Raw genomic sequence first — 21,473 nt, 5'->3', positions numbered from 1 at the left:
TGTGTTCTAGACAAAGGCACCATTTATGTCACTGCAGCCTCTATGTCCACCATCCAGGGATAGCTTAGAAAGCCAAAGTTAAAGGCTTGCAAAATAAAAGTTAAAGTCATACTTGTGACAGTAAAATCCAGAATCAGACAGCAAGTTGAAGTCACTGTTCCATTCACTGAGCAATCTCATACTCATCAAGCCCCCCGAGCAGCTCGTGAAAAGCCAAGAGTGTCAATTGGGCCTGAAGCTATTTTTAAAGAGTGGACTGTCAGCCCTCACATTCACTCCGACAAATATAATGGCCTATATAATCAGCAGTGGCCTGATCTCCCTCCGCTGCTGTCTCTTTCTTTGTTGGAGGCACAGATGATAACTGTCACTGTGGTCACATAAGGGAGAGCCATGACAATACAGCCCGAGGCAGGACTGAGAACTCAGCCTGACCTCTATGAGTCCATCCAGTCTGAGTGTTTCATATCGACAGTTAGAGAAGTGTCTGCTCATAGGCAGTGTGCTGCATTTTCTTTTTCATATGTATTCAACAGAAATCTAATTTTCCCATTATTTACATTTATATATACTAGCACATGATCATCCTACAGTATTGTTTGGCTTGTTTGCGCTTCTGGCTGTGAAATTAAAGCAATACAGCGCTTCTATTAGGCTCGGACGTGCATAAATGCAAAAATAAATAAATATAAAAAAAAATAAAAAATGGTTACATTTAGCCAAATACTATGTGGTTGCTGGGCAACACATCACAATGACCCCACAATATCTCTTATAGATAAGAGCCTTAGATACGACCTAAGATGTGTCAAGTTTGGCTGTTCAGTTCCTGATTGTGTAGGAGGACATGCACAGCACAACAAACAAATACAGAGACAGACAGTCAGGCAGAGATTTCAAGATAACCTGGGCAAAAAAGAAAATACTTTAAACCTTAGTAGCTCAGAGGACTGGAAAGCTTTGCCCGGTTAGACAATTGGTATGACAGTTAACAGGGAAACGGGCTTTGAGAGTTGTATTTGATTATCAGTGGAAGTGATTCCTTGAGGTTAAATGTCTAAATTCATTATGTGGTTTAAAGTCTTAATTTTTGCTAAAACAGTTTGGACGCTTGTCATGAAATAATAAATATTTTTATGTCTGTTCCACACCAATGACTTATATCTTTATTTATGTCACTCACTATTTCCTTTTGTTAATATTTGAGTATATGGAGCTCAGAACATTATTATTTTTTCCCATTTTGTTTTATTTTCATATACCTCTTCAAATCTTTATCGTAAATGCCTACTATCTGTACTGTAGATATTATAATTTACCTTGTACAGATGGATTCTTTAAAAAAAAAACATTGCCATGAGTTAAATGTGACCTAGTTTTTGGTTTGTATGTTGGTTTGTTGGTTGGTTGGTTTTGGGGGGTTCCTTCCTCTTCTCCTTATCACGTTCATGGGGGTAGAGAAGATGGGTAGATATGAAAACATTAGTGTATAGTACATTTTCACTGAGTTTTGTTACTGTTGAGATTTGTAATTAAAAAAAATTAAGGATTTAAAAACTCAAAATATAATTTTAGCTTCTGATTTCAAAACCTCTTTCTACTGAACATGTATTCATTCAGATGTAGTCTCTCTTCTCTTTCTGCCACTTCCCACATAGAGCTTAAAATAATGAAGAAAACTCCACTATGTCAAATGCGCATGACGCGGACACACATAATCAACATCATCGGTTTCTCTGTCATCTGAGTGAGTATCGCTTCCCGACTGCTGTGACTCATTCTTTGGTCTGGTTTCGTGTTGTAATCACAAGGTGTGGTCGATCGTCATACAGGTGAAAGACATGGCTGTTAGCGCTCGACTTCACTGTAGTCAGTACAAGAAATAGAACATAAAACACACTTAAACAGGCTGCAATACATATATGTGGAGCTGTACACATTTTGTACACCGTGCTTTACAAAATCGAAAGTATTTTTTAATTGGTGTCAGTCAGTGTCCTCTCAAATGAAAGAATGAAGTCGACTTTAAAATATTCGCTGTTGTATCAAAGGGCGAAACAGTGACAATCCACACACTGTAGTAATGGTACAATAAAGACAGAAGTAAACTTTAAACCGAACTAAACTGTTCAACTTCACATTTTATTGTCGTGCCTAGCCATAAAGCGACGTCCTTCCCTCTCATTGTGGACGATATGGGTGGAGTCTTCGAGGAGGCGGAGTCAGGGTGAGGTAACGCTCCTTTTACTCATTTTTTTTGTTCAGAGGACTGGTGGCCAGCTGCAGGGAGGCAGAGAGTGTGGAGAAGAGAAAAGAAATAGAGGAGTCCTGCGCTGATCAAAGGAGTCATTCAAAACAAGCAAACACGGAATAATCTAAAATACGGCCTTGTGTTCAGACAGGTAAGATTCACTAAATCTACCTTTTCCGACAGTTTTTACTGCCCTTAAAACTGCTCTTAGCGTCCGTGAACGTTTATTTATGTATTTATCGGTTTGTTTTGTGTGTAGTTATTATCGTTAATTCTATTAAAAAATGTCTTGTGCGTTTGTGTGGGGTAATTTCGTTTCTCTTTGTTGCTTACCTGGATGCAAATTCAGATGCTTTCCATTAGGAATTCATTTCCGCATGCCTCAAACCACTACTGCCTGTTGTTAGGGAGCAGCCTACTCCGCCAGCTCTACAGCCACCAAAAGTTTGTTCTCTTGTGGTGAACAGTTTTTTCTTTCTTTCTTTTTTTAACTTTTTAAAGTGCAAGAGCTCCCTCACTCTCTCTCTGCCCAAAGATAACGACATTTAGCCCCAGTAGCGATCATACAGCTACACGTCGTCACTTGTCAATAGACCCCGTCGTTTCGTTGGTTGTTGGTGGTGTTGGAGATCAAGCGCTTGCATTGGTGTGTTTCCGGGAATCAGAGACAAAAAATAAAGATTTTACACCATTTCTGTTAAAGGACGAAATAGAAATGGCAAAAGTCACACTGAAGTAGACCCAAAAACAAAAAAACATTTTCCCAGTTAACTTATGAAAGGTCAATGGATTAACATAAAATTAGTAAGTAGGTATTTTAATTGTCTAGTAATGGTGGGTATTATTCACTGTGGACATATTTTTAATGTCTTGAATGTCTATTTTTTTTATAAGAGGTTGGTTTTTTTTAAGCTTTGGATGTGGTTGGACAAAAACAAGTACTTTCACATCAGATCTTCCGCTTTACCAACTATGACAGTGATGTTGAGTCTGTAAACAAACAATGTTAGCTAACTGTGCCTGAGGGGATAAGTTGTCCCTGGGTGCACATCTGTAACGTATGACAGTGATACATGCTGATGTTTCTTTACCCGCCCCCCACACTCCTACGCTGTGCTTTAAGACAGCAGTGATGTCTCCAGGTGTTGCCAAATCTTCCATGATGTCATTACCTTTGCAGATTCTCAGGACTTGACAGGACAGCTAATCCTGCTTTAGGGAGCACAGGAGCACAAATTTCTTTCATTTGATTTCATGAGTAAATCCCCTGAAATCAGCATCCCGTTCAAATGACTTTTTTATCTTATCGGCTTTTTTCTTATGCGATTAAGTCATCTGCGGTGTCCTCTGCTGCCAACTTGAGTATAGTTTTAAAGTCTTAATTTGACACAGTTGGATTAGGAATTGGAAGGTAAACAGAGCCACTCACTACACCATCAAACTCCAAATCACATTATCCATTGTTCTTTTGTTTGAATTATCTGCAAGCGTCACAAAACAGAAAGAACCGTGCCAAACAGGTTTGTGGTATCCAGCTGCTTTCTAGACCAATGTGTCCAGTTGAGTTTGCTGACTGTGTGCCAGCTTTAACGGGACAGGGTGCCAATACTTTGTGCCAGAATGGCCTTGCTGAGCTTGCCCTGTGTCATCAAGTAGGAAAGCTGTCCCTGTCTGGAAAGAGTGGATGGGTGGTGGGACAGCAGTGGGGGTGACTTACTGTAGATTTCACAGCTACAGCTGTGGTGGCACGGTGATAATCTCCCCTCTCCTGCTTAATTCCCTCATACTGTCCTACATTAGCAGAACAAGAGGCCAGGAGATCCTTCGGTTTTAAAAATAGGTCTACACTCTTCAAAGGGGATTACTGTATGGCATACATCCCGCCCTCTTGGTTGAATTTTTTCTGTGGATTCCCCGTCTTGCTTCTGTCTCAGTCCAATGAGGCCTGACTGAGTCCTTTCCAGTTACAGGTGCTCAGCACACACATTGTGCGACCTCCTCTGTGTTTGTATGTCTCTCTGCCTTTGTGTTTTACTGTTCCCATGGAGAAAAGGGCACAGAGATAAAGTTTCCCATCAGCTACAACAACAGTTTTTAGTTTCTTTTGGGGTTTCTTTTTTTGGTGGGTGAAATAAAAGTGAAGTGGCATGACCACACCAAATCTGCATAGAGAGAAGCTTTTTCTTTCTAATATTATTTATAGAATACAATACAGCTGAGATAAACTGCATTTTGACAATACAAGTATGTGCAAAAGACTGAATGAAGTGAAAGAATAAAAAAAGTAATTTTATTTGCACTCTGCATGAGCATGTTTAAATGTGGCAACTGTGCAGCCAGTGTGCACACTTCAGTGTTTGACTGCTGCATTGAACATTGCACATATTGTGCAGGCCTACTAAACATACAGTATGTCATACAGGTACTAGGGTTCTTAAACTGTGACAGAATCTGTGATAAAATTTCTGTGGCCTGTTTCATTGTTATGTCTTCCGTGCCGTGATATTGCTGGTTATGCTTGTGTTATGAAACTGAAATATTTAAAATTCATTCAGGTACAGTGAGAACTGGAAATGCATCAGAATAATGGTGCTTATTTTCTTGGTCATTATCCAATCAAATGGTTATTCCAGCACCTGTTCTAAACTGGGTCCAAACTAGAAATTATGTGGCCATTCCTTAATAACTGTTTTACCCTGCACTGCGACATGCTCAGCCACTACACCCTGCTACATCTACAACACCCGAAGCATTCTTTGTTTCTGCATTATGTTCTGCTAAAAAAGCTTTCATATCAGTCCAAATTAGACAAAATACACACATCTATCACTTTGTTATCTCAAAGTAACCCCGCAGTCCTCTAACAACAAGTGCTTAATTTTATATTTTCAATCTTTTCAAACCAGCAATAAATCAAAATAAGTGCCAATTAATTTTGAAATGCATGACATTATCCTTGAATGCAGTTATTAAGTTATTAGAAATATCATCCAGAAATTCCCAGTGCTGTAAAAGATACCTTCTGTCATGACCAAACTCAAACTCGAGTGTATGGCAGGGTGCAGTTGAATAACGCTGAGCAAGTCAAGCCAACATTGCCCAGCTGAACTCTACTGATGACAGTCCCTGAAGTTAATTATTTACCTTCAGCAGTTCTCTTGGTTGGATCAAGCAAGGGCAAGAAATGGTCCCGTTACTTAAGATGTCAAAGGCCTAATGGCTGTTTCTTCTCATCACTTGCACTCTAAAAAAACCATAGGCAAGTCTACCACATTGGTCATTTCAAGTCAGCTCTTATCAAAGCTGTCCAAAATACTCATGCATCACGCTAACAGCCTTCTAGAAATAGTTGAATCCTCATGTTGTCATCATGGATACATTACCAGTGATAATTTTTTCATTACTTACTGTGTGTCCACACATAGAGGGAGTGAACTGGATTCGGCACTTACTCAAAAGACAAAGTTTTCACACATGGATGATTTTTGATGAGTCGTATGTCTCAGCATAGCAACTCTGAGTCGTGTCATGTCTTTTTCTTTCTTCGCCTCCTCCCTATCCCTTAATCACACTTCTACGAGAGATTCAAGAAAGTAAAGGCAGAAAGGGTGTGGTTGAAACAGAAAGCAAATCAGTGGAGAAGCTCGGCTGTTAATTAGTCAACGTGAGGTCTCTCAAGAAGGGTGGTTTTGCATATGTTGAGTTGAAAATCCATGCTTTAGTCACTGGTTGTTTTCTTTGTTTACTGCTTTTGAAGGATTTCATGCTGTCATGGGTTGCGAATGTTGTGCAACCCTGGCGCCTGTGAGCACTTTTGCAAAAAACTGCATAAACTGAAAAAAGCATGGGCGTCTGAGACAACTGGCACTATTATTCTTCCCTCTTTTGTTCCTTGAAAGTTGACATTTTCCAGGTTTTCATCGGACAACAACACTGTACGAACCAAATGACGTGTTGTCGGAATAAGTCACTCAATTTTTAACAATGTTAGTTTTGGTTTTAGTCTGCTGGAAGATGAACAAACTGTGAATTCAAACTTGTCAGATGAACTTGCAGTACTCTTTAGGGTCCCTTCAGATTTTTGCCCTGCTCTCCCAAGCACACCCCTCCCGCTCCCTCGTGCCTCTAATCTCCCTGAAAAATTAATCATCTGTCACATCGCCTCAGTGCTCAGACACACACTGGTGCGTAGCAGTAGCAGTTCAAGAAAAAACTCCCTGTCAGGCCTTTAAAGGGGGCTTTGGATGCAGCATTGGCTACCAAACTTGGCCCGTGAACACACAGTGCCATCTTGATGTGCTTCAGCCTTTTTGGTTGCGTTCAGTGGGGACAGTTGAGAGTGGTTTCCTTTTCACAGCAACAGCAGTCAATAGGACAATGCAGCTACTCTTTTCCTCTCTACACTAAACAGAGTAACACAGATGCTCACTGTGCTATCAAAAACTCAGCTCGTCCACTTCCTTCCTACCATGAACCAAACAACACGGAGGGGTGGGGTGTTATTCTTCTTCTTGTTGATAACAACATAATTCAAGGAATTTTTTTTTTTCACATAAAATTTTAATTCCACATATAAAGCTCAAATATTCCACTTTTTAATTTCCAGATCTTGATGGTGAGCTCTTTTCCTGGTTTGAAGATAATCTTTGGACATACCTCTGCTCCTCCCACAGTATCTGATTTATCATGAACTTCTGCGAACTTTGTTTCTATGCGGGCATTGCAACTGAGTGTTTATTGCTACGGAGATTACACCCCTTTCTACTCACTCCCCCCTCCTTTATCTGTTTTTTGTAATCTGATTCTGGTCTGGACTCAGGCACCTCCTCCGAGACAGCTCACATTTCCTTTGATTCACAGAGAGCTCCCACGGAGACCAAACAACTACGCAGCAGTTTACAGCCACCGCACTGCATCCTCTGGCCTAAATCAGCTTATTAAAGCTGCTGCAGTGAATCAACTGACAAATCAAGGCCCATTAGATATGCTGTTGCTTTTCTTTCTTTTTTTTTTAAATTCTTTGGCTGAGGCTGCTTGTTGTTTTGGGAAGGCTTCCAGATCAGGGAAGAAGGAGATGCACTCTGCCACATTTACACAAATTCAGTTAGTGTGTTGCACAAGTGCATAGGAGTTTTGTGTTGTTGGCCGTCTCTTCTCTCTAGGCACTTGGTATGGTGACGTTGCTCTGGTCTGGATTTGATCAACTGCCTGTCACAGTCAGTTGACAAATGCTTTCTCTTAGAGTTTGTGCTTTACACAATCTGGGCTTCAAGCTGTGTTCTTCCCCAGTACCTTATCGCAGTTCGCAACTTCTCCTAATAAACTTCCCATCTCAGAGCAGACAGCCCAGAAATGTTGGTGAGTCAGACAATGTTGACCACCACTTCCTGTCACCCACCATGGTAAATCCATTAGCTGTGCACTGCTTCACATCCTCCCTTATTGATTTATAGCAAACAGCTATCCAGCCCCAGCTGCTGCCATTACAGTGTCATAGTATCTATTGTTGTACAAGTAAGGCATGAGGGGGAACCAGAGGGGTTAGTGAATGTGTTAACTCGTTTCCTGTCATGGCAGCTGAACTCCAGGTCTATGGAGAGAGGATGCAGAGAGGAAAATGTCAACTGTAGGCAGTCTGCACTGCAGACTCAGCTGGCTGAACTGGCCATTTACTGTGTCAGGAGGATTGGGCTGTGGGAGTGCAGGGTGTGTGTTAAAGTCATCTGGGAAACGGTTTATTGCAAGAAGAGTGTGGCTTACATGTCTGGGGACATGAATGTGATTGGGTGTGTGCATGTGCATGGGAGGCTGTCCTGTATGTCAAATTGTTTATCTATTCCAGTGCTGCAGGAAGCTGTGCACTAATATAATCAACTTTATTTGCTTGTTACTTTAAATAAGTTTAGCAAGGTTGTTCACACAGCCACCAGATAAGGATGTTTCTAAACCCCAGTCATAGTCCTCACATAACTGTGAGAAATGTTTAATTATCATAAACAGTTTTTCCTTCCTTATGTAATGGAAAGAAAACATGATGGAAATGCGGGTATTTCTCTCCTCTCTTTACATTAAATATGAAGCTGCTGCCTGAGGACAGTTAGCATAGCTTAGCTCGGCGTAAAAATGACAGGTTGTAGTTTCACAGGAGGAAAACAATATTTAAAAAAACATAAAAACACATATTTAAAAATATTTTAATATTTAGATGTTTTGATGCTTTTTTTCTTCTACAAAAATCCATAGAAAGTAAAACAGCAAAAAGCAACAGAAAAATGTATTTACACCCCAGCCTGCTAAATCGACATGTGGCTCAGCAACATTTACTACAGATACTGTAAAGTATGTCAACAGCCTCTTGAACACAACTGCAATATGAGCAAAGTTTATCTGAAGCCCCCCTGGGCCTCTTGCCTGACCTGATTCATTCCTGCTGTGATACAAAGAAGAGCTTACACCAGCAAAGTCAAAATCTGGCCTGCTGGAATGTTTTTCATTACTATGCTCAGTTTGCAACTGCAAAAGCTATAATTATTGGGAGGATACTGAAGGGAATAAAATGTAAGATCCCCTCTAGCCATTAGGTGTATTCTTCCTCATATATCCACACCCTTTCTGAGAGCCTGTCACTGTTGAAGAGACACTCCCTTTCCAACATGCCTGAGGGGTTTGCATGATAGTAAATGTGTTGTCATTACAGAGATTAGAGTTACTCATCCTTTGTCACAGTAGTCTTGTCCCCACAGTTTCTCTTAGTTTCAGCAATTTAACATTTATGAGTAAGTCAGTGAGTAAAGTTTAGATATGGTTGGTGCATTCTCCCCTTTTCTTTATTATTATTTTTCCCTCCCAGAAGGAGATTGACGACTCAGGACAGACTGAATATGCAACACTAGTGTGGAATGTCACAGCAGCGTTTGAGCGCTGGGCGCTGAACAAGAACAATCTCTGCTTTGCTTTTCTGTTGCAACTCACTCCTCCCTCACTGGCAGCTTTTACTGATACACATTCCTGGTTTTACTGTGCAGGGTTTTTTGGGTTTTTTTTAAGCCTCCTAAATCATCATCCGCAGAGGCTGTTGCTTAACAAGATAGTGGGAGGTGACGGGTGTGTGAAAAGTGTTTTCCTGAAGTATGGCTTCATGTCACTGTGTCTGTGTGGGTGTATAAATGGCAGTGGTAATGACTATTCAGGAGAAAGGCACTTCACAGTGAGAGTGAAAGGACATATTACTGATTAACTGGAAGAGAACAAAGTTCAGTCACAACAGCACACACCATCAGCTCTTTGTTGGCACTGAACAATGGGAGAAGGCTGGGTTAGACTTTATAGTCATCATAACACAGAAAACTGTGTTCACTCAGGTTTTTTTTTTTTTTACTTTGATCTTTTATTCTTTTAAATAATTTGTAGCCTGCCCCTTCCCCAATAGATTTTTTTTTTTTTTTTGCTCGAATGGAGGAAAAAAGGAGATTAAGAAAGCCCGAGAGGAAAAGACAAATTATCAACAAACAAGTGCCCAGAGCTTCAGACTTTAGATTGGACAGCAGATAAAACCCCCACAGCACAGCGTTTCAGCGGACTTTCAGTTACCTAGGCAATATGCGGGGCGTGTCACTGCATTGCAACAGTTGACTGAACCCGCTGCCTCGCCCAGGAAAACAAAGACTACACAAACACTGACCCTGATTTACAGACAACAGGAAGGTACACACATTCTGCACCAAACTCAGATGTGTACTGTTTGTTATAAATGGATCATTATAGTTTTATCTGTTTTAAAACCTTTGAAAAAGTTAGTGAAGCTGGGTCTTGTTTTTTGTCCAGTTGTTCCCGTTGCCCTGTTAACCAGTGCTCGTAATTTTTTTTTTTATAAAAGTGGCCACACCTTTACTGAGAAAGGTAGAATGCACAGGGAATGTTGGTACAGTTGTCATGTCTGATGAGTCATTGTGTTATCTGTGAGGTAACGTGTAGCTGCAAGCACAGACAGCCCTCTGTGGCCTGGTCCTGCAGGATCTCAAGTGAGACTCAATACATGGGAAACTCATAGAGCTGCTGCTCTCTGAAAGTGAAATGAAGGAAAATGTTGCCAGTGCACATGAACCGTATAGTAAATAACTTTGTGTTGAAAAGTAAATGTGTCGACATATAAATGAGTTTTTAGTTAAACAAAGTGGCACAGACAGAAAACTGAGGACAGACACTGAAAAATGGTGAAAATTTCTTCTTCATATCAATTTTAATGAAAAACAAAGCCACTAGCAACAGTAATGCACGCCTATCAGATCAAATAAGCAGCGTGAGAAAACTAGACTATGACTGACTATGAAATACATTCTTTGTTCCTGTTTTTACAAGTTGTAATTGCACGCCCATTGATCAGCTTCAATTCAAGTATTTTCCATTTTGTTAACATTGTTTAGTACATTTGTTCCATGGAACTGAGGGCAAGTATAGGTAAAGGTGGTAATTTAAGTGTTTATAGCTCGTTATATGCCAGCACAGAAGCTTGCCATTGTGGGTTTTAGCCCCAACTTGTTTTATTAATAGTCAAGACGGAAGATATGCAGAGCTGCTTATTATATGCAGAACCACAGTAAGCTAAAAACAGCTGTCATACAGAAGGGTTTCGAAGATTAAAGCTTTTTTTTCCACTTGCTTGTTTGTCTCTACTGTGTGTGGATCATCTCTGTTTTTGTGATATAGCTTTTGTTATTTATGGCCAATTATGAAACAAGTTCTCTGAATTAAACCTGAGATTTCCTATTGTAAGCGCGCTCTCAGAAAATGCGCACACCATCATATATTAAGTACATCTGTAGCAAAACCATCACACACATAATCCATCTCGGCGATATGTTCGGCAAACAATCCAGTAAAAGTCTAACATTTGAAAACGCTCATAAGCAGCAAAGTGAATGCAATACTATCGACTGAATGACACATCCAGTGACCAGCAGCTATTGTGAATGCAGGTTTCTCTGAAATTCAGGGTGAATGACATTAAGACTACAGAACTATGTAGAAAACCTCCATGCATGTTGTAACCATGGGGGTTTATTTTGGATCTGGGAGGCCACTTCCAAGAATAATCTGTCTTCCTGTATACAAAAGCACACTGAGCGAAAACACCACTATTACACTGAATTTTTCTGAGAGGATACATTTACGTTTTTTCTGTACTGCACAATTTAGTTTTGCTCTTTTTTTGCAGAGGGTTTAATGGTGAAGCACGTTAAAAACTTAACTGCAGTTCAGCCATGTAGAAACCTGTCGGGGGTGAGAGGAAGTATTTGCATGATAAACCAAGATGTGGTAGAACATGAAGAGCATGATGAACAAACATGCACCAACAGGTAGCAGGTAGTTGCACAAGTTGGGGGACTGTTAAAGTGATTAGTAGTTAGTATTTACCTGACTTAAGAAGTTTTATTTGGCCTCTATGATTAAGGATTGTAGTTTTAAAATCCAGGTCTTTTGGCGGGTATGTAAATGTAAAGACAAAAATTAAAGTGAAGGTAAGGGTGTGTGTGTTGTTGTTTTTTTTATTATTTTAGAGGTGTGTTGACAAGTGCGCTCAGTGAGTTATCTACATACACAAACACTTTGAAAGTGGAATTGAAACCTGATGAGCAGGTTCCTGATTGCCACATATCAGCAGTGGGCTGCTCCCATGACTGCATGGGTGGGGACCTGGGGTTAAAGGTCACTCACCCTGCTTAGCATTTTTACATTACAGCTGTCTCTTTACTCACTTCGCCCTCCCTTCCCTCTTTGCAAGTCACTCTGCTCAGTGCTTTCAGTGTGAGCAGCTAAGTGGGGAAGTGTCCAACTTGTGCACCCCCATACTCAGTAAGGTGTCTCGTGTAAAGAAGTAGACGTTTCGGTTTATTCACTAATTCGTGAGAAAAAGGGTGTGTAGTGATGCGTGTGTTTACCCTTTGCATGAGGTGAAATGGTGGAAACGCTGACGTCGGATTTCTCTGTGTGTTTGTTTTCAGATTTGCTCCATCGAAAGAAAGGATGGCAATGCAGAGTAAGTAAACCAGCTCAATTACATGATCATATCTTATGTTCCGATTTTAATTTCCTCTTCTGTAAATTCTGTTTTATTAAGGCGGCGGCTTAATGTTGGTTGTATTTGTGTGATTTCTTGATTTCACCTCAGTCTCTATCACCTCATTCAAAATAGGCCTGAACAGTTTGAGCTTGACCTTTTCTACTTCCAAGTATTGTGTTCAGTGCTTGCATTGAAATCACTTCCTTAAATAAATTAGAACTAAAGGTTCCTGCTATAAAAGTGTTATTACTTTGGTTAAAAAAACAAAAACAATTGTGTTTATCTTGGGAGAAAGGAAAAACGGATCTACATAAAGGTTTTAATAACGAGTAGTTTCTTAATCTTTATGAAATCTGTTAATTACTTTAAGTTACTTTTAAAACCTTTGATTTCCTCTCTCCTTCCTTGGCAGTGGGTGAGATGGAGAGTGGCCAAGTAAAGGTGGCAGAGTGGCAACAGACGATGTATGGTCTAGACTCAGGCATCCAGTCTGGAGCCACCACAGTCAGAGATGATGACGGCGAGTACACCATATCTAAGCAGTACACCATGACCAGCACTGTGACAAGGCAGGAGCCTGGTAAGGACAGACCAGCTAATATGTTGTAACTTTGGCTTAAATACACCTAAACTACTTAGTCAACCTCATCATCTCGCTTCTCAATAGACATGGATCCCCAAAGCGTTATGACCAGAGCTCAGAGGGTGCGAGCTGCAATGTTTCCAGAGACACTGGAGGGAGGCACCACCATTCTGTCAACTCAGACAGACCCGTCCCAGATGACTAACGTCCAGCGCCTGGCCGAGCCCTCTCAGATGCTCAAGACCGCCATCATCCATCTGATCAACTACCAGGACGATGCCGAGCTAGCCACACGTGCCGTGCCAGAGCTCACCAAACTGCTCAACGATGAAGACCAGGTGATGAAAACGAAGATGTGCCCGCGTCGATACAAAGAAACACAGTCTATAAATATTTTGTTTAAACTTTCTAAAATAATTACTCAGCGATTAATGGATCTAGCAAATGAATAAGTTTAAAATTGTGCTAATAATAAGACATCAATACTCTGGTCCAGTCTGTGTGCTAAATATAGCGCTGGCTACAGTCTTCATGCTTATACTGGCATGAAGATTGATAACAATAAATCTGATTCAGTCAAAACATCACAAAAGATGCCAGCCAAACTCAGTTCACTCATTCTCGTGTAATTTCCTTGATGGAAACAAACTGTGAAGCCTTAAACTTGCTTTTTCCTGGGGGTTGTGTGCTACCTGGCCGGCCACCCTTAGCAATAGCTTCACATTTTTCTATTTTTGACCAAATAAGTCAAATAATTGAAGTTTATCTAGATCTCTAAATGATTATTAAATTCATAAAAAAGGCCATATACATTGTATTACCTTCTGAATAGTCAGATTTAAGAACTTCGATGTTTAATTTTCCCTTGTACAAATTAACTCATACCTTCCCCTTCCATCCTTAATAAGGTGGTAGTCAGCAAGGCTGCACAGATTGTGAACCAGCTTACACGCAAGGAGGCATCCCGCCGTGCACTGATGCAGTCCCCTCAGATGGTGGCGGCCGTGGTGCGAGCCATGCAGAACACAAGCGACATGGAGACGGCAAAAGCCACGGCCAGCATCCTCCACAACCTGTCCCACCAGAGAGAGGGCCTGCTCTCTATCTTCAAGTCAGGAGGAATCCCTGCTCTAGTCCGCATGCTCAGGTACTGCTGGTTTACAAATGGGTCAAATTTTCAGTTGGGGTTTGCTAGAAATACTTTTTATTATGGTTAATAGGATATATTCGCATTAAAAACTCAAAATGTTTTAGAAAAGTCACTCAAAGTTGCATTAAGTCCTTGTTAAGATGCGCTCTGTGACGATGTGTTGAAGTATTTTCCAGTGCAGCTACCGTGCAGTTATATGTAGAAGGAAATAATAGCTTGTAGTGAGTTTTTAATATTATTTGAATAAGCTGCCAGCATTAGCCTCCAATGCTGGAAGGCTGGTGGGAAGCTTTATCGTTCCTCCCATCAGCAAGATCTAAATGGGACAAGATGATTAACTTCAGCCCAACAAAGAAGTGAGCTTTTGACTCACAGGGATTACTGGTAAGGGCACTGACGTATTTGAAGCTTAGGCCATGCTTACTATGAGCATCCACCACTAACTTATACATATATATATATATATATATATATATATATATATATATAAATATATATATATATATATATATATATATATATATATATATATATATATATATATATATATATATATATATATATATATATATATATAAACACAATTGGCCCAAACGAAAAGTAGACAGGATTATTTTGTGACGCACACTAAACACGCATGTTTCTCTTCCCCACAGCTCCCCTGTGGAATCTGTGCTCTTCTACGCCATCACCACGCTTCACAACCTGCTGCTGCACCAGGAAGGAGCTAAGATGGCCGTTCGTCTGGCAGATGGACTGCAGAAAATGGTTCCCCTGCTGAAGAAGAGTAACCCCAAGTTCCTGGCCATCACCACAGACTGTCTGCAGCTGCTGTCATACGGCAACCAGGAGAGCAAGGTGTGTGTGAATGTATTATTTTTGTTTGGACTTGTTTTATGTTTTGTTACCACGTGCTTACGTTACACAAAGACTGCAATCTGAAACCGTCGACAGTGCCGTGCGTGTGTGTGCATGTGTTTTGCTTTGGGTGTGGCATGAGAACAGAGTTGTTCAGGTGCTGGCTGGGCGTGGTTGTTTGTTTGCTTAGTGTAATGGATTGACATGTGCCAGGAAAGTCATGGCTTAGTTAGAAGTGTGCATTGTAAAATGTAAGAATTCTTTTTCATAAAGGTCTTTGTTTAACAGCTGATCATCCTTGCCAACGGGGGCCCCGAAGGTCTCGTTCATATCATGAGAAACTACAACTACGAGAAGTTGCTGTGGACCACAAGCCGTGTGCTCAAAGTCCTCTCTGTGTGCCCCAGCAACAAACCCGCCATTGTAGAGGCTGGTATGTGATATAGGTTTTCTGTGTTAAAACACCTGTGTGCACAAGCTAGTCATACAGGTGTGTCAGCTTTGTTATCTGAACAGGGGCCAATGGCTCCTTGGTAACTGTGTTTCTTGACAGCATAATTTATTAAATGTTGTTGAGAGCTGAGTAATTTTACTTCTCTCTTCCCTGCAGGTGGCATGCAGGCTCTAGGCAAACACATCACTGGCTCTAGCCAGCGTCTGACGCAAAACTGCCTTTGGACTCTCAGGAACCTCTCTGATGCTGCCACCAAACAGGTCTGAGTCCAGCTTTACTTACTTATTTTTTCTCACGTTCTTTTTGCTATATTTCCACCCACCAGGAACTAATGGGGAATATCTGTCTTTTTTTCTTTCTTTCAGGAGGGTATGGACAGCCTGCTGCAGCAGCTGGTTACCCTGCTCAGTTCAGATGACATCAATATGCTCACCTGTGCGACCGGCGTCCTGTCTAACCTCACATGCAACAATGCCCATAACAAATCTCTGGTCACTCAGAGCAATGGCGTTGAGGCGCTCATCCATGCCATATTGCGTGCCGGTGAGAAGGAGGATGTGACTGAACCCGCCGTCTGCGCTCTACGCCACCTGACTTCACGCCACCAGCAGGCTGAGATGGCACAGCATGCAGTGAGGAAACATTATGGCATCCCTGCCATCGTCAAGCTGCTCAACCAACCCTACCACTGGCCCGTCATCAAGGTAGGTAAAAGAGGGAAGGATATTCTAAAGTGGGGCAAAAATGTGCGCAACAGAAATGTGGTAATTTATGGAAGAAAGGATCTGACTGAAAGAAGGTGGTTTTATGCGGGGGAAAAAATTAAAGACTGTGAAATAAGTACTTTAAAGAGTCCAGTGGTAGACACTGGGAGCTGGACAGATGGCCAAAGTGGGCAAAGCAAGTAGGGCAGAGAGCCAGAGTTTCAGCCATCCTGAAAGAGCATGAAATGCACATGACAGCAGGAGCAGTATGTTTTACAAGACTGGGATTTAGAGGGGATAAACAGCACACCACATTCTAATGAAAACAAAAGATCATTTCCAGTCATTTTACTTGCTGACCAATAACAGAACTGCATAATCAGTCTATCTTTGCTTGTTTTTTCTTGCCTGAAGGCTGCGGTTGGCCTGATCCGTAACCTGGCCCTGTGCGACGACAACCAGGCCCCTCTGAGGGATGCAGGAGCAGTCCCCCGTCTGATCAACCTGCTGCTCAAAGCCCACCAGGATGCCCAGAAACATGGCTCATCCAACCACCAGACATACCAGGTACATGATGGGCTCATGTCAAAGGAAGTTTATGATCCCTCTGTCGACATTGTAGCATTTCTGTAGAATCACATTTTTTCTATTCATGTTTTGTTCTCAGGATGGAGTGAGGATGGAGGAGATTGTGGAGGGCTGCACAGGAGCTCTGCACATACTAGCCAGAGATCCTGTTAACAGAGCAGAGATCGCCAATCTCCAGACCATTCCTTTGTTTGTCCAGGTAAACAAAGAAACATTTACAATTCGCTTTGTTTGTCTATGAGATAAAATCAGGGAAATCAGTCCACGAGGGCGGTGTCCCTGCAGGTTTTAGATCTCACCCTGGGTCACACACCTGAATCACATGATTAGTTCATTACCAGGCCTCTGGAGAACTTCAAGAAATGTTGAGAAGGTCATTTATTCATTTAAATCAATGGATCAAGGACACTCAAAAACCTCACTTACTGGGATTGGGGACCCCTGCGCTAAATAAATAAACTTCACTTACTTACTTTCAATTCGCACTTATGTTTGTTTTTCTTAAACTTGTTTTTTTCTTGTCTTCTACAGCTACTCTACTCTCCAGTGGACAACGTGAAGCGCGTGGCAGCAGGCGTCCTGTGCGAGCTGGCAGTGGACAAACCATCAGCTGAGCTCATTGACGCCGAGGGCGCTTCGGCTCCACTGATGGAGCTGCTGCACTCCAGCAACGAGGGCATTGGTAAAACATGCACATAATGCACTGTAATTAGCTTACTGTAATGTAGCATTTAGTCATAGATGGAAAATAACAAAGTCGATTTGCTCAAGTGCTGTGCTTACTGTAAGTGCAGTTTCCAGGCACTTGCACAAGTCCATTTTGCGAGTCATTATGCTTTTCTACGCATTCCATAATGAAATGTTGCAAACTACATTTTAAGAATACACAATAATGGAAACATTGTTGTGTGAAATTCTGTTTTCTTGTTGTTAGGTTCTGTCTTTATAGTAGATGCTACAGAAACACCAGCTTGTTGTCCTGGTTAATTCAGTTTAACAAACAAACAAGAAGATATAACATGCTAATATGTACACTTTAGCACTGCAGGTACTCATATTTTGGGCTGTTTTATTCTGTTTTGTTGTTTTTGTTTTTTAAACCCCGTTTCCATTTTATTTTATGCTGACGCAGGTTAACTGGCTGTAGCTTCACATTTAGAAGCTCTTGTAGATACAACAGTCTGTCACTATAATTACATTGTTAAGGAGGAAAATGCCCAAATGAAGTATAATAAGCCTTAAACAAACAGGATGTAGCTGCACATTTCTTTATCAGGAATGACTTCAGGTAGGAAGGATTTCACTCCAAAAAATAAAATGCGTTTTTTTGTCTTATATGCTCTCTGTTATACTTGTAAACTCTAAAACGTTGAGCTCTAGATGTTTAAAAAGGCCACGCTTACTCATAGATCACCTTAAAATAGTGCAAAACCACTGTAAATCGCACTGTTGGTCATTTTATTTTGCACCAATGTGCTGAAGCTCAAAGTAAAGGACATTCTGTTCCAGATATTAAGCTTTCAAAGTTTATTAACTAACACTGACCCTGACCACTGACTGTTTTCTTATTCTTTCCCCTCCAGCTACTTACGCCGCAGCCGTCCTCTTCCGCATCTCCGAGGATAAGAACTCAGACTACAGGAAGCGAGTGTCTGTGGAGCTCACACACTCTCTGTTCAAAAACGATCCCGCTGCCTGGGAGATGGTGAGTGCGTGTGGCACCCTCTGATGCACGAACACGACAGCTGAAGATTAATGAAGATTCTCGTAGACTTGTTTATTCACGTCGGTTGTTTCTGTGTCAAATACATCTTGGCATTTTTGCGGAATGGTTTAATTTGAAGAAACTTTCTAATAGCACTTTAACGGCCATTAAAAAACTTTCTACATCAAAGTGTTGGCTTCATTTGACCTTTGCCCTCTCGTGACTTCTCTGCAGGCCCACAACGCAGCTGCCATGGAGGGACCATATCCAGATGGTGAGTAACTGTGGCTGAAATGTGCACATACAGCACATTCCTCAGCAGTGGGTCACTACACCACGGAGAGCAGCCGCAGCATGAAAGCGCTATAATTTGTTAGCAGGTTGCCTCCCTGCTGCTGCTTACAAACTACTGTCATTATTTGGCAGCTATAAGAATGAGCTTATCTAGTAGCACAAAAAACACATGGCTACTTATTTTTCATGTAAAGTAAAAATTTTCATTCAAACTTAAAAGAAAGCAGCACTGTCTTGAGATTCGCATGAACCGTCAGTTATATCTTAAATTAATTTTAAACTTGCTCTTTTTTTTATCAATTCTTTCCATCTGTGCTTTGTTAGTTATATAATTTTTCCTCAATCAAGGTGTATTATACCAGAATCTAACAAAATCTAAAATGAATACATTGAAAACAACTTTGTGTTTGTTTGTTTCTGTGTTTGTTTTCTTGATACATCATTTCCTTTTCATTATTACCAAGTTAAGGTCTTCCTCTCACCCACATCATGGTGTTTCTTCATTATCTGTGTTTGCATCTTTGTCCTATCCTTTCCTTTACTTGCCTTTTTTTTCCTTTTATGGTTTTGGTATTTTGTTTCTTACTCTGATCCAACTAAGTTTAACAAAAAAAAAAAAAAAAAAATCCTTTTTTTTTTTTTCTCCCTCAGTTTGATCCCAGTAATCCAGAAATGTTCCTTAATATAATAATTACACATCTTATGTTTTGCAGAGCTAGATCCTGGTTTCCAAGGATACGGATATCCAGTTGACATGCCCTTGGAAGGCATGGATGGAAATATGATGCATGACGAATATGCAGCCAGTTTGCCCTACGACAGACAACAGTACCCACCTGAACCTTATTAAGGTCAGTAGATGCTAATGTTACTTCAGCCAGTCATCTTACTTTATTTAGACTCAGCTGATCGGGACTGTGTGAGAAATAATGCCATTTGTTTGTGTGTGTGCACAAAGTCCAAGCTTCAAAAGCATAATCTTGAACTTGAATAAGTAAAAATCACATTCTTATGTTCTCTGGGTTTCTTAAAAACACAGAAGAAACATTTAAACGCTTTATACAGCGTGTAGAATTTATCTCTGTACTTTTTTTAAATGTCATTTTCTTGTTATATATTGTGATCAGCCACAATATATAAACCACGTGTAATATCCACTGTATAAGATCCTGTGGGGGCGTCCTGTAGTGTCTAACAGTGGGTCATTGACGGCGGAGGATTTGGATGTTGGGAATTGTGGGGCCGCTTCTCTGTGCAGCCTGAAATTATCAGTAAAAATTAGATTCTTGGGAGTTTGGAGAACAGGAAAACATCTTAGGCCATTTCTGTAGGTGTTGCGAGGCGTGTCATCCACATTAATACCGTGGCCTAGCGTTTCCCAGCAGAACATTAAATTATAAAGAGATGATCAATGCCATTGACTTCACTTATCAGTGGTTTTAATGTAGTGTACTAATGCACTTTAAAAGCACTGCAGCCTGTACCTCTGAAATGCTTTAACAGCAAAATGTTATCACCCTTTTTCAAATAAAGTCCTGCTCATTTCAGAGCAAGAAAAAAAGATAAAAACACATCTTTGTTTTTGTGAAATAACTCTTTCCTTTTTTTAAATTTTTATTCCTTCAGGAGAAAGAAGCAGACGAGGAGGAGGCAGCCAAGAGCTGATTTAGGATGTAACGGGACACAGAAGAGTAGAATGTGGTCATCACGAAAGGTCTTTCCCTCTGCTCTCCACCTGATGTAATATATACAATTATTGCCGAGTATGGGACTCATAATCTTAACAGGGCTCAACTTTGTTTTATAGCATAATTTTGCAGATTATAATTTTGACATTGATGCTTGTAGTTTTTTTTTTTTTTTTTTTTTTTTAAGAACCTTCTAAGAGTGAGTGCATGAGTGTGCGTGTTTGTTTACGCTTTTGGGTGGGTATTCTATGCCAAAGAGATTTTATTTTGTGATGATAATCGTAGCTTCTTCTTTTTTTAAGAAAAAGAAAGAAAAAGAGAATAATAGTTGAAAACACTGCCAGAGGTGGCTCAGCGTGCACAGTGCACCTACTCACCAACTCCGCTTAACGCCTTTGTAAGACACATTTCCGACTTTGCTGTAGTTTTGGCTCTATATACTGTCAGTTTTCTCACACTGTGGCCCAAGAGTCAGCGAAGATGTGGTTAACGCTTCTTTCACGTGTCACAAAATTTAGTAGACGTGAGCGAATGGGGAGAAGCGGAGATACTCGAGCTAACGCTGTACGGCTGCTCCCTTCTCTTCTGTGATCATCTGATGCGTTTTATTTGGACTGTAGTTGATCAGTACGGTTGCTTTATTTGTTTGTTTGTTTTCAAGAGTCATCTTCAACTTTTATAAGTTATTTACTGGGAAAGTTTCACATTATGCACAATTACCAGAAAATAAGGAAAGAGATGCCTTTGATTTTAAAATGAGTTTAGAGAGGAAATCATATGTAGTCACTGAAAAAAAAACACATTTACATACTTGTGCAACAGATTTGTCCAACTCCGTAGTAAACACATGAGATAATACAGCTGTGGTTGAAAAAAAAAACTACTGACAGGGAAATTTGTCTTTCTACTTATTAAGAGTTTTTACTTAAATTTTGTTTAATAAAAATAAAGGATATATATTCAAAATGTTCTTGTGTTCATGTTTATTGAGTTATAAATCAGAAATGTGCTTTTTCTTGTTTTCTGTACATCCATTTTCTTACGCTTATCATGTGGAAATTAGTTAAATCCATGTCACAAAGACAGATTTGGGTCCAACCCAGTACGAGCTAGGTACATCTAATAGTTGTCTGCTGGG

The 21,473-nt window shown here is 40.5% G+C and overlaps 1 protein-coding gene across 1 annotated transcript; it reads left to right on the top strand.

The window, feature by feature from the left end:
- The first annotated feature begins 2,267 nt into the window (after positions 1-2,267).
- LOC116331025 (junction plakoglobin-like) lies at positions 2,268-21,305 on the top strand. Its single transcript, XM_031753543.2, has 16 exons — positions 2,268-2,402; positions 12,253-12,287; positions 12,724-12,891; positions 12,979-13,232; positions 13,803-14,041; positions 14,701-14,902; positions 15,191-15,335; positions 15,513-15,616; positions 15,722-16,060; positions 16,475-16,627; positions 16,728-16,847; positions 17,180-17,330; positions 18,232-18,353; positions 18,588-18,627; positions 19,361-19,498; positions 20,274-21,305. Exons 2-15 carry the CDS (start codon positions 12,275-12,277, stop codon positions 19,495-19,497), a joined length of 2,187 nt encoding a protein of 728 aa, XP_031609403.1. The 5' UTR covers positions 2,268-2,402; positions 12,253-12,274; the 3' UTR covers position 19,498; positions 20,274-21,305.
- The last annotated feature ends 168 nt before the right edge of the window (positions 21,306-21,473 follow it).

The sequence above is a fragment of the Oreochromis aureus genome, linkage group 6 (assembly GCF_013358895.1).
Source record: "Oreochromis aureus strain Israel breed Guangdong linkage group 6, ZZ_aureus, whole genome shotgun sequence".
NCBI classification, from domain to species: Eukaryota; Metazoa; Chordata; class Actinopteri; order Cichliformes; family Cichlidae; genus Oreochromis; species Oreochromis aureus.
This window is presented reverse-complemented; position numbering and strand designations above follow the sequence as displayed.

Excerpts from the sequence above, each read along its gene's own strand:
- LOC116331025 (XM_031753543.2), top strand. Across the intron at positions 15,336-15,512 it reads ACCCGCCATTGTAGAGGCTG|GTGGCATGCAGGCTCTAGGC; the intron begins GTATGTGATATA and ends TCTTCCCTGCAG. Across the intron at positions 16,848-17,179 it reads CCATTCCTTTGTTTGTCCAG|CTACTCTACTCTCCAGTGGA; the intron begins GTAAACAAAGAA and ends TGTCTTCTACAG.